This window comes from Oncorhynchus tshawytscha, linkage group LG12 (genome assembly GCF_018296145.1).
Source record: "Oncorhynchus tshawytscha isolate Ot180627B linkage group LG12, Otsh_v2.0, whole genome shotgun sequence".
NCBI classification, from domain to species: domain Eukaryota; kingdom Metazoa; phylum Chordata; class Actinopteri; order Salmoniformes; family Salmonidae; genus Oncorhynchus; species Oncorhynchus tshawytscha.
Window position 1 is genome coordinate 13,562,378 of NC_056440.1, and position 17,253 is coordinate 13,579,630.

At 43.3% G+C, this 17,253-nt stretch overlaps 1 protein-coding gene across 7 annotated transcripts in view; it reads left to right on the plus strand.

Moving 5' to 3' along the window:
- LOC112263911 (potassium channel subfamily T member 1-like) overlaps positions 1-17,253 on the plus strand; it is a 155,632-nt gene that overhangs the window by 17,674 nt on the left and 120,705 nt on the right. For all 7 annotated transcript variants that reach the window (XM_042331361.1, XM_042331362.1, XM_042331366.1 and 4 more), the window contains exons 2-3: positions 1,534-1,582; positions 8,126-8,293. In XM_042331361.1, the coding sequence (XP_042187295.1) occupies positions 1,534-1,582; positions 8,126-8,293 (217 nt within the window). The remainder of the gene's footprint in view (positions 1-1,533; positions 1,583-8,125; positions 8,294-17,253) is intronic.

Genomic DNA, 17,253 nt, shown 5'->3' on the forward strand with positions numbered 1-17,253 from the left:
AGGCGGTTCTCAATCAGAGGCAGGTGATTCTCGTTGTCTCTGATTGGGAACCATATTTAGGCAGCCATATTCTTTGAGTGTTTGGTGGGTGATTGTTCCTGTCTCTGTGTTTATTGTCACCAGATAGGCTGTATAGGTATTCGCGGTACGTTTTTGTGTTGTTCGCTGCATTTTGGTCCGACTCTCTTTCGACGCAAGAAAACCGTAACATTATGTATGTTTTTCATGTTTTGAATGGTTATTTTATGTTTTTTTTCAGAGGTTGAATTTGGCGATTGAGCTAATCTGACATACCAGTATTAACAAAAATAGCCACTGCTATGCTATGGTGATATGTTATGTAGGCTACAGTATATGGGCACCGGTGCCATCAGTCTTTTAACTTTAACTTTGGAATGCTATGGGCTATCAACTGAACTTGTTATAGAGACAATATGTAAATATTTTTATTTTTGAGTTATAGTGGCTGCCACGCCCCCCAGGGGCCAAATCTGCAGTGGCTCCATAAATGTATATGTTCAGAGTACATACTGTACATCTATCTACCTCTGTGCCAACATTTATGCTTTGAGCCCACTACTATTGAGTCCACATTTTCAGCACACCACTAGTATACAAAAGAGAGATTACTTTTCTTTCCTCCATATTAACACAGAAATTATTGTGTTTTTATGTCTGTAAGCTAATTAGTTGCTTGATAAAGTCTGTACATTTCTGAAGGACCAAACAAAGGGTTTAGAAATGATGTCCTTTTTTTGGAGTGAAGCATTCGTCACACACAAGATCAGCAAATAACCCATTTGAGTCCCATATTGTCCATTTAGTGTTTTTACAGCAAATCACAGCTCCACGTAGCACATTGCCTAAATTTAAAACAGTAGTATTAACAATTTTTCAGCTGTGACCCCATTTTTTCCCCAAGAATTTCTTGTGATCCCACCCCAAATCTGATGACACAACCTTAAAATTGGTACATTTTGATTTGACATCATCAAATAACTTTCAGTTCATTGCATTTTCATCTCTTATCAAAATGAAAAGAAACCAATAAATACATTTACTCAAATTTTATTTTTCAAATGATCTTTCTCAAAAAATGTATTCCATAATCTCAAATATATATATTTCTTTACTTTTTGGCGACCCTACTGCTGTTTCCATTACGAACCTGACTTTGAATACCACTGATCTAAAACATTACTTTGACTTTTCATGAAACTGTGTTATAGTGAGACATAAGCCATCCAGAGGGTTTGTCCCAGCTCGTCTTAGCCGTCAACCGCATGTTGGAGTAATCCTTAAAGAAGGAAAGTAAAAGAAGAGGTAACTTCAGAGGGATTGGTTTGCCTCAGCAGCAGCACAGAGTTAAGCTGATATGTATGCTGTGTGTGTTATCGTGTTACACACTGTATACCCCCCACCTTGTATTATCCATGTTGAACTCTGCTTTCCTCTCTCTTTTCCTCTCTCTCTCTCTCTCTCTCTCTCTCTCTCTCTCTCTCTCTCTCTCTCATTCCTAAATCCCTCACCAAGACGCTACCATGAGCCCGCTGCGTCGATCCTCGAGATCCCATGGTGACAGGTAATGTTTCTTGTCAACGTGACAAGGACTGACATGAAAATAGTGTGTGTGTGTTTGTATCGGCTGTAAGCCTATGTTTGTTTGATCTTCTACTTAAACACTCCACCAGTAACAATACAGCAGCCATAATGAAACGGTCCCAGAGTGATCCTGAATAATTGAAAACTGTTTATCTTCATTTGACTATGTTTAATGCTGTATTCAGTGGACTGCTCTGACCAATACTACCGTTCTGTACAGAACATTTATTAAACCTTGCCTCCCAAATGACACCCTATTCTCTATGTCGCGCACTACTCTTGACCAGCGGGCTGTGCTCAAAAGTCGTGCACTACTGTAGCTATATACACATGCTGTATCTTAATTTGGTCATTCTGTTGTTGCAGGAATGTTCTTGCTCAGCAGGAAATGCCCACTTGTTTCGTACTCAAGGTTCAAAAAGGCTTCTAAAGTTAGTCATTTCCACGTTAAAATATTTACCCTAAAATGTATCAACCCCTACAAAAAATGTCCATTCATTACAATCCACTTAACAATTCACATGACCTGTTGCTGCAGGATTATTTTCATGCTGTGTTTTCAAACTTTCTCAAATGAAGATACGGCATCTGTAGGAAATAGGGTGTCAATTTGGGATGCAGGCTATATGTTCAGCTAGGGAGATGGTCTGTGTTCCCTAGGGGGTTTAATGCATCATGAATACATCATGTATTGTCGCTGTGGAAATCGTCTTCAGACATCAAATTTCACATAATCAAAATGTGCAGACTTTGTGGCGTAGTTATTTAATGCGGAGAGAAACCTTTCCATTTTAACTGGATCCAAATAGCTTAGGATAATCTTACCATTCAATTACTGCACAAGTTGATGGATGTAACATTTTCCCTCTCCAACAGGTCTGTTTATAAAAATCCCATCTAATGCCAAAAACGGTTGGAATTCTATTCAGCATTTCTTTTATTTTTTTTTATTTTTTATTTCACCTTTATTTAACCAGGTAGGCTAGTTGAGAACAAGTTCTCATTTACAACTGCGACCTGGCCAAGATAAAGCATAGCAGTGTGAGCAGACAACACAGAGTTACACATGGAATAAACAAATTAACAAGTCAATAACACAGTAGAAAACAAAGGGGGAGTCTATATACAATGTGTGCAAAAGGCATGAGGAGGTAGACGAATAGTTACAATTTTGCAGATTAACACTGGAGTGATAAATGATCAGATGGTCATGTACAGGTAGAGATATTGGTGTGCAAAAGAGCAGAAAAGTAAATAAATAAAAACAGTATGGGGATGAGGTAGGTGAAAATGGGTGGGCTATTTACCAATAGACTATGTACAGCTGCAGCGATCGGTTAGCTGCTCAGATAGCTGATGTTTGAAGTTGGTGAGGGAGATAAAAGTCTCCAACTTCAGCGATTTTTGCAATTCGTTCCAGTCACAGGCAGCAGAGTACTGGAACGAAAGCCGGCCAAATGAGGTGTTGGCTTTAGGGATGATCAGTGAGATACACCTGCTGGAGCGCGTGCTACGGATGGGTGTTGCCATCGTGACCAGTGAACTGAGATAAGGCGGAGCTTTACCTAGCATGGACTTGTAGATGACCTGGAGCCAGTGGGTCTGGCGATGAATATGTAGCGAGGGCCAGCCGACTAGAGCATACAAGTCGCAGTGGTGGGTGGTATAAGGTGCTTTAGTGACAAAACGGATGGCACTGTGAAATACTGCATCCAGTTTGCTGAGTAGAGTGTTGGAAGCCATTTTGTAGATGACATCGCCGAAGTCGAGGATTGGTAGGATAGTCAGTTTTACTAGGGTAAGCTTGGCGGCGTGAGTGAAGGAGGCTTTGTTGCGGAATAGAAAGCCGACTCTTGATTTGATTTTTGATTGGAGATGTTTGATATGAGTCTGGAAGGAGAGTTTGCAGTCTAGCCAGACACCTAGGTACTTATAGATGTCCACATATTCAAGGTCGGAACCATCCAGGGTGGTGATGCTAGTCGGGCATGCGGGTGCAGGCAGCGATTGGTTGAAAAGCATGCATTTGGTTTTACTAGCGTTTAAGAGCAGTTGGAGGCCACGGAAGGAGTGTTGTATGGCATTGAAGCTTGTTTGGAGGTTAGATAGCACAGTGTCCAATGACGGGCCGAAAGTATATAGAATGGTGTCGTCTGCGTAGAGGTGGATCAGGGAATCGCCCGCAGCAAGAGCAACATCATTGATATACACAGAGAAAAGAGTCGGCCCGAGAATTGAACCCTGTGGTACCCCCATAGAGACTGCCAGAGGACCGGACAGCATGCCCTCCGATTTGACACACTGAACTCTGTCTGCAAAGTAATTGGTGAACCAGGCAAGGCAGTCATCCGAAAAACTGAGGCTACTGAGTCTGCCGATGAGAATATGGTGATTGACCGAGTCGAAAGGCTTGGCAAGGTCGATGAAGACGGCTGCACAGTACTGTCTTTTATCGATGGCGGTTATGATATCGTTTAGTACCTTGAGTGTGGCTGAGGTGCACCCGTGACCGGCTCGGAAGCCAGATTGCACAGCGGAGAAGGTACGGTGGGATTCGAGATGGTCAGTGACCTGTTTGTTGACTTGGCTTTCGAAGACCTTAGATAGGCAGGGCAGGATGGATATAGGTCTGTAACAGTTTGGGTCCAGGGTGTCTCCCCCTTTGAAGAGGGGGATGACTGTGGCAGCTTTCCAATCCTTGGGGATCTCAGACGATATGAAAGAGAGGTTGAACAGGCTGGTAATAGGGGTTGCGACAATGGCGGCGGATAGTTTCAGAAATAGGGGGTCCAGATTGTCAAGCCCAGCTGATTTGTACGGGTCCAGGTTTTGCAGCTCTTTCAGAACATCTGCTATCTGGATTTGGGTAAAGGAGAACTTGGAGAGGCTTGGGCGAGGAGCTACCGGGGGAGGAGCTGTTGGCCGAGGTTGGAGTAGCCAGGCGGAAGGCATGGCCAGCCGTTGAGAAATGCTTATTGAAGTTTTCGATAATCATGGATTTATCGGTGGTGACCGTGTTACCTAGCCTCAGTGCAGTGGGCAGCTGGGAGGAGGTGCTCTTGTTCTCCATGGACTTCACAGTGTCCCAGAACTTTTTGGAGTTGGAGCTACAGGATGCAAACTTCTGCCTGAAGAAGCTGGCCTTAGCTTTCCTGACTGACTGCGTGTATTGGTTCCGGACTTCCCTGAACAGTTGCATATCACGGGGACTATTCGATGCTATTGCAGTCCGCCACAGGATGTTTTTGTGCTGGTCGAGGGCAGTCAGGTCTGGGGTGAACCAAGGACTGTATCTGTTCTTAGTTCTGCATTTTTTGAACAGAGCATGCTTATCTAAAATGGTGAGGAAGTTACTTTTAAAGAATGACCAGGCATCCTCAACTGACAGGATGAGGTCGATGTCCTTCCAGGATACCCGGGCCAGGTCGATTAGAAAGGCCTGCTCACAGAAGTGTTTTAGGGAGCGTTTGACCGTGATTAGGGGTGGTCGTTTGACTGCGGCTCCGTAGCGGATACAGGCAATGAGGCAGTGATCGCTGAGATCCTGGTTGAAGACAGCGGAGGTGTATTTGGAGGGCCAGTTGGTCAGGATGACGTCTATGAGGGTGCCCTTGTTTACAGAGTTAGGGTTGTACCTGGTGGGTTCCTTGATGATTTGTGTGAGATTGAGGGCATCTAGCTTAGATTGTAGGACTGGCGGGGTGTTAAGCATATCCCAGTTTAGGTCACCTAACAGAACAAACTCTGAGGCTAGATGGGGGCGATCAATTCACAAATGGTGTCCAGGGCACAGCTGGGAGCTGAGGGGGTCGGTAGCAGGCGTGGCAACAGTGAGAGACTTATTTCTGGAGAGAGTAATTTTCAAAATTAGTAGTTCGAACTGTTTGGGTATGGACCTGGAAAGTATGACATTACTTTGCAGGCTATCTCTGCAGTAGACTGAAACTCCTCCCCTTTGGCAGATCTATCTTGACGGAAGATGTTATAGTTGGGTATGGAAATCTCTGAATTTTTGGTGGCCTTCCTGAGCCAGGATTCAGACACAGCAAGGACATCAGGGTTAGCAGAGTGTGCTAGAGCAGTGAGTAAAACAAACTTAGGGAGGAGGCTTCTGATGTTGACATGCATGAAACCAAGGCTTTTACGATCACAGAAGTCGACAAATGAGGGAGCCTGGGGACATGCAGGGCCTGGGTTTACCTCCACATCACCCGCGGAACAGAGAAGGAGTAGTATGAGGGTGCGGCTAAAGGCTATCAAAACTGGTCGCCTAGAGCGTTGGGGACAGAGAATAAGAGGAGCAGGTTTCTGGGCATGGTAGAATATATTCAGGGCATAATGCGCAGACAGGGGTATGGTGGGGTGCGGGTACAGCGGAGGTAAGCCCAGGCACTGGGTGATGATGAGAGAGGTTGTATCTCTGGACATGCTGGTTGTAATGGGTGAGGTCACCGCATGTGTGGGAGGTGGGACAAAGGAGGTATCAGGGGTATGAAGAGTAGAACTAGGGGCTCCATTGTGAACTAAAACAATGATAACTAACCTGAGCAACAGTATACAAGGCATATTGACATTTGAGAGAGACATACAGCGAGGCATACAGTAATCACAGGTGTTGAATTGGGAAAGCTAGCTAAAACAGTAGGTGAGACAACAGCTAATCAGCTAGCATAACAACAGCAGGTAAAATGGCGTTGACTAGGCAACGGGGCCGACAGATAAAACATAAACAAGCAGAATGGAGTACCGTGATTAATGGACAGTCCAAAGTGCATCAGCTATGTAGCCAAGAGATCAGTGTCCAGGGGGCAGCGGTGGATGGGGCAGGGAAGCTGGACTGGCGAGTGTTATCCAGGTTGAAAAAAAGTTAACAATGACTAAATAGCTTGTAGCTAGTTAGCTGGTTAGCTTCTGGAGGTTCTTGAGTGTGTTCTAAAAATAAAAAATAATAGCGATTCCGTGTCACATTGGGTGAGGCAGGTTTCCGGAAAGGTATAAACAGATAGAAAGTGAGTATGGGTCCGGTGCGTGTTTGGGACGCGGCGATTCAGACGGTTAGCAGGCCTGTGCTAACAAGCTAACAGTTCGTAGGCCCGGGCTAAACAAGCTAGCAGTTAGCAGGCCTGTGCTAACAAGCTAACAGTTCGTAGGCCCGGGCTAAACAAGGTAGCAGTTAGCGGACCGGGGCTAGACAAGCTAGCAGTTAGCAGGCCTGTGCTAACAAGCTAACAGTTCGTAGGCCCGGGCTAAACAAGGTAGCAGTTAGCGGACCGGGGCTAGACAAGCTAGCAGTTAGCAGGCCGAGTTTAGCAAGCAGGGAGATAGCGAGGGCTAGAGAGTTGGCCTTTGGGGGATGTCGCGATGGGGTGAGTCTGTTTATTCCTCTTCATGCGGTGACATCGATAGACCGGTCGTGGGCCCGGGTATTGTAGCCCAGGAGTATGCTACGGTGGTAGTACAGGTGCGCTGGCCGGGCTAGCTTCACGCTAAGTGGGTGGAAGCGCTAGCCAGGAGTAATCATCCGGGGTTGCGGTTTAGCTAGATAGCTAGTTGTGAAGATCCAGCTGAAAAATGTTCCGGTTGCGGTGGGAATCCGGGGATGAAAAATAAATAGGTCCGTTATGCTCTGGTTAGAGTCGCGTTGTTCGAGCTTGCGAGAGCTTTCCGAGCTAAAGGTTAGCTTAGCTGATGACCGGTTAGCTGAAGACCGCTAGCATAGCTGGTGGTTAGCTGGCTAGCTTCAGTTGAGGGGTTCCGGTTCCGAAGTAAATATAAGTACTTTAGGAAAAATAGCTACATTGGGTGAGGTGGGTTGCAGGAGAGTATTTGGAAGCTTAGATTTAGCAAAATGTTTTTGAAGAGATATGTGAAGAAAAATATGTAAAAAACGAAAAATATACGGTATATATAAAGGGACACGAGACAGGACAACTTACTGCTACGCCATCTTACATTTTTGCTCATGTGGTGAAAATGTGGATGGCCCAGACTCTGGGCAGTTGATCAGGCCATTGATTTAATCAGATTTTATATATTTGTGTTAGTGCTCATTGTGGATCTGTACAACTCTGTTTTGCTCACTTTAAACACTCAAACACATGCGTGTGCATGCACACACACAAACACACACATACTCTTGCATCGACCCAGATATGAACAAATCCCTTGATAAAAATGTAATTTCCTTCTCTGCTTGCTTGTCATTCCTTTCCCTTTCATTGCAATGGAACGTTACAGAATAAGAGGAGATAAAGTACATGGATGTGCTTGTTAAACATTGCTGTCAACCATTGAGACATATCATAGTTGTACCTCTGTGCTGTCAACAACTCAAAACGTATCATATCCCACTGTGAGACTATATTCTAACCTCCTCAGTGCTCTGTCAGCAACTCAGTATGTCAGTGTCAGAGATCATATCAAAAGCTGCTTGCCAGCAATCAGAGATCGTGTCTTAAGTCATCCAACCCTACATATGTTTTTATACAGTATGTCTTTCTTAGATGTCTTTGTATGTTGTCAGGTCTGACTCCACGGAGACCCTCCAGAAGAACAACAGCAGCAACAGTGGAGTTATTCTGGACATCTCAGCCCTCAAGTTGGAGGTGGACTCTGAGGTCCCTCCTCTACCGCCCCGCTACCGCTTCAGGGACCTGCTGCTGGGGGACCAGTCCTTTCAGAATGACGACAGGTAATGGTAATACACCTGTAAAGATAATATACCTGTAAAGATTATATAATACACCTGTAAAGATAATATAGTACACCTGTAATATAAAACACCTGTAAAGATGATATAATACGCCTGTAATGATTATATAATGCAACTGTAAAGACTATATAATACACCTGTAAAGATTAACAATACACCTGTAAAGATTAACAATACACCTGTAAAGACTATATAATACACCTGTAAAGATCAACAATGCACCTGTAAAGATTAACAATACACCTGTAAAGATTATATAATGCAACTGTAAAGACTATATAATACACCTGTAAAGATTAACAATACACCTGTAAAGATTAACAATACACCTGTAAAGATTATACAACACACCTGTGAAGACGATATAAATCGGCTGTAAAGATTATACAATACACCTGTGAAGATGATATAAATCACCTGTAAAGATGATATAATATAGCTGTAAATATGATATAATACTGCCCAGGGGCACTCATTTACACTGCTGTAAGGGCCCCTGTGTGTGTGTGTGTGTGTGTGTGTGTGTGTGTGTGTGTGTGTGTGTGTGTGTGTGTGTGTGTGTGTGTGTGTGTGTGTGTGTGTGTGTGTGTGTGTGTGTGTGTGTGTGTGTGTGTGTGTGTGTGTGTGTGCGGTAGTTTTTCTTCTTTGCAATTAATTGATCATAATTAGGGATGTGGCGGTCATTAAATTTGTCAGCCGGTGATTGTCATGCAGACAGCCAGTCTCACGGTAATTTACTGTTAATTAACATAAACATGTTTAGCATCTCCTGGCTTCCACGCATAGCATACAAGCCACTGGTGCAGACCTTTGGAAACATCTACATTTAAAAAAGTATAATTAATGCCAGCCAGGTAGGCTATACTCCTGTTGTTAAGAGGAGCAATGTGCTCAATATTAGGAAGACTGAGAAATAACTATAGTAGGTCTAGCCAATAGAAAGCTGATATAGAGGGCATCACTCTGTTTTCTCACGCAATTGCATAGCCTATAGAAATGTTGCACAACATGAGCTCATGGGCTCTCATGAAGTGTTTGATTAGATTTTCGAATACATTTGCAATGATGTCAGAGTGATTAGAGGGACAATAGAGTGCTGAGTACCAGGCAGTTAGCAAGTTTGGTAGACTACTAATGAACATCAGCAGCATCAGAGCTGGGAGAAGCCTAATTACCGTGACTAAATGGCCACATGGAATTTGACTGCCATCATGACTCAAGAGAACTGGAACTGAATTCCCTCAGTCATTGTATAAATGCATTCTGCTTCACTGCTGTTATGTGGAGATGTCCTTCAAGGTGGTGCTGAAATGAATGAAACTCAGTGTGGGAAGAACAGAATGGAGTTTTATGTTTATTTGCAACAGGCAGATGTAGCCTAGTGGTTGGTGTAAAATTCTGCATAGTTTATTAATGTGGTTACTAAGTCATTTTAACACACTTTAGTCCAGATGGGATTCTACCGTTTAAAAGTAATTTGCAGGGTTTTGGGTTTTCTATTAGGTGATTGTGGAGCGTTCTTCTGAGAGTACAGATGCTTTATCTTAATTTCAGACCCTGAAAATAATCCTGCATCAACAGGAAATGTGAATTGTTATGTGGATTATAATTAATTGACATTTTTTTTGTAGGGGTAAATACATTTTTCCTTAGGGCAAATCAAGTCTGTAATGTTAAATTGGATACAAAAACCTTAGAAGCCTTTTTAAACCGTGGATACACTACAAGTTTGCATTTCCTGCTGTGCAAGAAAAATCCTGCAACAACAGGATGATCAAATTAAATTACAGCATCTGTAGCTAGCTTGTTTTCTGAGAATTTGAAAGCACTAGTGGTCTATCAACATCAGCAGCTGCCTGTCACCGTGGGAGTGCTACCTGACTGTATCGTGGGTCAGGCTCTGATTGGCTGACAGGCAGGCTGATTTGATATAGTGTTGCAGTAAAGACTGAGCTTCGAGCCATATGAATACTTTTTACAGTGTGAGCTACGTGATTAATGACAAATGAGTTGGAATTTGGTAATAAAAACACCTTAACCCAACAAAATCAAAAGTAACCAAAGGTATTGGCATGATGTGTTGTGGATTGAAGCTCATTCGTTTGTTGACAGATATCGCCATTGGGAGAATTTAGTCTGCCAGTAGCAATTGGTTATTTAAATTCCTCTTAAAAAATCAGAGCAAGAGTACATTGTTATTTCTCTATTTCTACGGTCAACATGTCAATTCCAGTAGCACACGTCTCACCCAGGAGTCCATTACCGTCTGTAGATTGTATTTCTTCTGAACATGTCCAATATCGCTGTGGCCTGATTAGCTAGTACATCAACTGTATGCATTTTTATTGCTGGAAAGAGTGAAATCCCTTTCTGCTGCTGCCTGACATTTCAAGGTAAAGCGGCTTTTGTGAGAGTCAATGTGACGTCTCACATCGCTCTCTGTCACTTTGTCTTTATCCTTCCCACTTGCTCACTCCCTCTCTCTGACTCTTTTCTCTCTGTCCTTCTCTCTCAATTCAATTCAATTTAAGGGGCCTTATTGACATGGGAAACATATGTTAACATTGCCAAAGCAAGTGAAGTAGATAATAAACAAGAGTGAAATAAACAATAAAAAGTAACAGTAAACATTACACTCACAGAAGTTCCAAAACAATAAAGACATTTCAAATGTCATGTTATGTCTATATACAGTGATGTAACGATATGCAAATAGTTAAAGTACGAAAGGTAAAATAAATATACATAAATATGGGTATGCATTTATTATTTAGTGTTATTATTTATTTATTGTTATTATGTATTTTTATTATTTACATAGGAGTTTGTTCTTCACTGGTTGCCCTTTTCTTGTGGCAACAGGTCACAAATATTGCTGCTGTGATGACACACTGTGATGTTTCACCCAGTAGATATGGGAGTTTATCAAAATTGGGTTTGAATTCTTTGTGGATCTGTGTAATCTGTGGGAAATATGTGTCTCTAATATGGTCATACATTTGGCAGGAGGTTAGGAAGTGCAGCTCAGTTTCCACCTCATTTTGTGGGCAGTGTGCACACAGCCTATCTTCTCTTGAGAGCCAGGTCTGCCTACGGCGGCCTTTCTCAATAGCAAGGCTATGCTCACTGAGTCTGTACATAGTCAAAGTTTTCCTTAAATTTGGGTCAGTCACAGTGGTCAGGTATTCTGCCACTGTGTACTCTCTGTTTAGGGCCAAATAGCTTTCTAGTTTGCTCAGTTTTTTTGTTAATTCTTTCCAATGTGTCAAGTAATAATCTTTTTGTTTTCTCAGGATTTGGTTGGGTCTAATTGTGTTGCTGTCCTGGGGCTCTGTGGGGTCTGTTTGTGTTTGTGAACAGAGCCCCAGGACCTTCTCGCTCTGTCTCTCTCTCTTTCTCTCCCCCTGTATCACTCTCACCCCCCCCTCTCAATATCTCCCTTCTCTCCTTATCTCTCTCTCAGCAGGAAATTGCTTTCAGTATGTTTTATATCAGCGCCGTAAAGCTGAACTCTATTCTCACCATGCCTAGAACTGACGTTTCTAAATTAGTGCTGTCAAACGAGTAAAATAATGAATTGAGTTAATTGCATTAGTTAATTGCATTTAAATTACATTTTTGAATTTGATTAAATAAATATATTTAACAAGAAGTACTTTGAGTTACAGGCATACTTTGATTGTAATGGATGGAAACACAAACTTATGTACATTGGAATGTTTTAATAGCATGTTCACCATAAACAACACAAAATGATCTACATCAGAATATTTTAATAGCATGTTCACCATAAACAACACAAAATGATCTACATCAGAATATGTTAATAGCATGTTCACCATAAACAACACAAAATGATCTACATCAGAATATTTTAATAGCATGTTCACCATAAACAACACAAAAGTCACTAACATAGAACTATTAATGCTCCCAATGGTTAAGTAGGCCTACTCCCTCTTATCACTGTTATTGCACAGCACAACACACACACACGCACGCACACACACACACACACACACACACACACACACACACACACACACACACACACACACACACACACACACACACACACACACACACACACACACACACACACAGTACTGTTAATTTTCAGGCATTCTAAATGAGTGTAACTATCTCTATGGATACAAAGAACAAAGAGCTTTTAAACTTGTCCAACAATGTTCTGAAAACACTGTAACCATCTGTACTGTTCAGATAACACACATAGGCCTTCACACCTTCCCACCCTCCCACATCATCTCTCTCACTTACTCCCGCTCTCCCACATCCTCTCTCTTTCACTTACTCCCGCTCTCCCACATCCTCTCTCTTTCACTTACTCCCGCTCTCCCACATCCTTTCTCTCCCACATTCTCTCTATCTCACTTACTCCCGCTCTCCCACATCCTTTCTCTCCCACATTCTCTCTCTCACTTACTCCTGCTCTCATGCACCCTCTCTCTCTCACTTACTCCTGCTCTCCCACATCCTCTCTCTCTCACTTACTCCTGCTCTCATGCATCCTCTCTCTCCCACATCCTCTCTCTCTCACTTACTCCCGCTCTCCCACATCCTCTCTCTCTCACTTACTCCCGCTCTCCCACATCCTCTCTCTCTCACTTACTCCCGCTCTCCCACATCCTGTCTCTCCCACATCCTCTCTATCTCACTTACTCCTGCTCTCCCACATCCTCTCTCTCTCACTTACTTCCGCTCTCCCACATCCTCTCTCTCTCACTTACTCCCGCTCTCCCACATCCTCTCTCTCTCACTTACTCCCGCTCTCCCACATCCTGTCTCTCCCACATCCTCTCTATCTCACTTACTTCCGCTCTCCCACATCCTCTCTCTCTCACTTACTCCTGCTCTCATGCATCCTCTCTCTCTCACTTACTTCCGCTCTCCCACATCCTCTCTCTCTCACTTACTCCTGCTCTCATGCATCCTCTCTCTCTCACTTACTTCCGCTCTCCCACATCCTCTCTCTCTCACTTACTCCTGCTCTCACACATCCTCTCTCTCTCACTTACTCCTGCTCTCACACATCCTCTCTCTCTCACTTACTCCTGCTCTCATGCATCCTCTCTCTCTCACTTACTCCTGCTCTCACACATCCTCTCTCTCTCACTTACTCCTGCTCTCACACATCCTCTCTCTCTCACTTACTCCTGCTCTCACACATCCTCTCTCTCTCACTTACTCCTGCTCTCACACATCCTCTCTCTCTCACTTACTTCCGCTCTCCCACATCCTCTCTCTCTCACTTACTCCTGCTCTCATGCATCCTCTCTCTCTCACTTACTTCCGCTCTCCCACATCCTCTCTCTCTCACTTACTCCTGCTCTCACACATCCTCTCTCTCTCACTTACTCCTGCTCTCACACATCCTCTCTCTCTCACTTACTCCTGCTCTCACACATCCTCTCTCTCTCACTTACTCCTGCTCTCATGCATCCTCTCTCTCTCACTTACTTCCGCTCTCCCACATCCTCTCTCTCTCACTTACTCCTGCTCTCACACATCCTCTCTCTCTCACTTACTCCTGCTCTCACACATCCTCTCTCTCTCACTTACTCCTGCTCTCATGCATCCTCTCTCTCACACATCCTCTCTCTCTCACTTACTCCTGCTCTCATGCATCCTCTCTCACACAGTCATACACACCCCACTTTTACATATGCAGCCTACCTTTTGTAGGCTCGCGAGTAGTTTAAAATGGCCTGTGACATGCACAAGAATCCACGGCAGAAAGACAAATCATAGCTCCAGTAATATTGGGCATAACATTGACAAGATTTTGGCTAGAGGAATACAGTCTTCAGCTATGTAAAGGCACAATCATTGACTGTAGCTGTGTTCCGTGTTGTGTTCTGCACTTAAAAGGATTGATGCGGAAACAGGTGTGCATAAATGGTCTCGTGCTGTGAAGAAATGGCGATTAACGTTGTCAAAACTATTTACAGCGCTAAACATGTCACGCGTTAATAACACGCTAACTTTGACAGTCCTATTCAAAATATTGTAGTATTTTTCCTGCTCAAATTGGACAGTATTTTTTGTTGTTGTGGGATACTGATTTCTTAGTATTTTCCTTACTGAGAGAAGATGTACATTACATATTTTCTCTTTGCCAGAGCAGTGGTCCATTTTATGTGCAGTTTTTAAAAGATTTATCAAGGTCGGATGAAAGAATGTTGATCCGAAGCTCTTAGAGATTGCTTTAGAGTAATATTGTATGCATCAGCAGATTTGTTGATATGGTGTTTCATTTTACTGCACTGAGAATATCACATAACATATTTGACTATTAATATGTAACAGTATATTTCTCCCTTAAAGCCAGAATAACTTGTAAACACAATGCCTCCCAATGCATACTCCTTCACGTATATTTTCCCTTGGGTGTCTCAGAAGTCACATTGTTGAAGATAATTGTAGCTGGTTGCTGGGCTACCACAGTGTTTTCTATCCATTTAGACACTATAATTTATGGAGATCTCCATGGCAGAGTCTGTCTTCCCTAATCGCTGTCTGTGGGTTTTATGTGAGAAGCATCTTCACGCACTTACAGTTTTTATCAGCTTGTCTCGAAGAACATTATCCAAAATGGAAGCACATGTAATTAGTTCCTCATCAGTGCTGCTTGGTTATTTCCTAACTCCAGAGCTTACAGTAAGCAGAAAATAAAACTCATTTTGGTTTTGCTATTTGCTATGCTCTGTGCTGATATATAGGATGTTCTGCATCCTTTACCCTCCTCCCTCTTTCTTGGTCTCTCTCTCCCTCTATCCTAACCCAAGCAATATTAACTGTCTTTGGTTTTTAGAAAATAGCTATTTAACATGCCGTTTGGCATGCTTACTCAATTATCTGGCATGACATAGACCAATTTATAGGGACTCGTCAGGCATTACTAATCAATCACTAACATCCAATTCTCATCCTTACATTATGAAATATAATAATTAATATTAGCGGCCGAGGCTAGTGGGTGGGAGGGGAGGGGTAGTTGTGAGGCCCATCAGGCTCTGCCAGTGCTGTCTTTCTCCCTGCCTGCCTGTCTGTCTGTCTGTCTCTCTGTCTGTCTCCCTGTCTGTCTCCCCGTTTGTCTCCCTCCCTGTCTCCCTGTCCATCTCAGTAGTAGGCTATGCTAGGCTAGTGGGGTCTGTCAGTGCTGTCTTTCTCCCTGTCTGTCTTTCTCCCTGTCTGTCTCTCTGTCTGTCTCCCTGTCCGTCTCCCCGTTTGTCTCCCTCCCTGTCTCCTTGTCTGTCTCCCTGTCCGTCTCAGTAGTAGGCTATGCTAGGCTAGTGGGGTCTGTCAGTGCTGTCTGTCTTCCTGATTGACTGATGCTCCCTGGTTGGCTGGTGTTGCAGGCTAGCATGGGCTTCCTCAGAAGGGATCCCCTCCCTGGCTGTCATTATCTTCAGGGCTGGAAGCTAGAGATTAACAGGCACAATGGGAGCACGCATATGACAGGAGGATGGGAGGAAGGAGGGCTGACGGAAGAGAGGAGGAAGAGTGGTTAGTAGATACGACCCAAATCATAAAATCATAGAAACGCCATTTGATTGAAACCTGAACGAGTAGCAGGGTGACGTTTGTGATAATTGGTTCCACCTACCTTTCTTTCCGATGAATCACTTTGTTTCCCGACCCCCTCCCTCTTTTCATGACGCTTATGGAAGCTATATGGAATGAGTGGTGGTAATTACATGCTAAATCAACAATAACTGCTCCTTTGAGGGGGAATTACATAGTTTGACAACAGACCCTGCTTTCTATAGCATGTTTACTAGAGAAATAAGCATGAAGTACTTTGAAAACGCGTCACACACCATGGCAACAACAACGCAGCCAAGGACAAGAGCCTAACTGGTTTTCTATCACTGTGTTTATGGCAGGGTGTAGCAGTGATGATGATGATGATGGTGATGGTGTCCTCTGAATGCTTCAAGGGCTGTATGTGCCTCAGGGAGGGTCAGTTAGAAGGGTCAACTGTTTCCTGCTTGTTTGTATCCAATGGTCTGTGTTCTGAGGATATGTGATGTACCTGGAGTGTTGGGCTATGTTGCTGCCAAAACAAGGCGCCTCTAAGCTCAGACACACACACGCTGTCAGATTCAGAGCCTGGAGTCTAGACCATAGGTAGGCTTAGTCATCATGTAAGTGTGTGGGTGGGCCACAGTTACAGCTCTCACCTATCACCCTCATCAGCACTAGAAATTGTTTTAGTTTCATTTTAAAATGACTGCACTGTACTTTACATCTGCATTGTGGAATGTACTGTAGCTCAATCAGTATGAGAATTGCATTGTGTTTCTGAGATTATATTTCTACCTTTTGATATAAGGTTTTGAACACTTTCAGAATTTCTCTATATTTAGAAATAGATTGAATTTCTCTAGTTCACACATAGAAATAGATTGAAGTAGACATTGCTTTGCCTCAGCTCTAGAGTGTCTACTGTATGAATGGTTACTGTTTTATAGCCACGTCTCAGATGATACTAATTGTCGTGGTTATCAAGCAGCACGGTCTCACAAGGCCCGTCCTAGTGGGAGCTGCAGTTGAAGGTAGACTTCTGGGATGAGATAAAAGAGAATCATCAGCGGAGAGCTCTCTGTTATAACATATTTCTCTCATTTCGTTGTATTAGGTCATTATTGGAGCAGCAATTTAACCCTCAGACGTTTGTTTGTCTGGCCAAATTAATTAGCTGCCATTGGTGTAGGCTGGAGCCCTCTGGTTGTCTGGCTGCTCAGCTGCTGTAATGACTGGGACATAAGGAGCTCATCAGAGTAAAGACTAAGGAGGACAAGAAAACACAGCTATGTAACCAGACCTGGGTTCAAGTACTATTCAAAATAATTTTCCAATACTTTAGCTGTGCTTGATTGAGTTTTCCTGGCATTATATCTTATGGAAGCAGT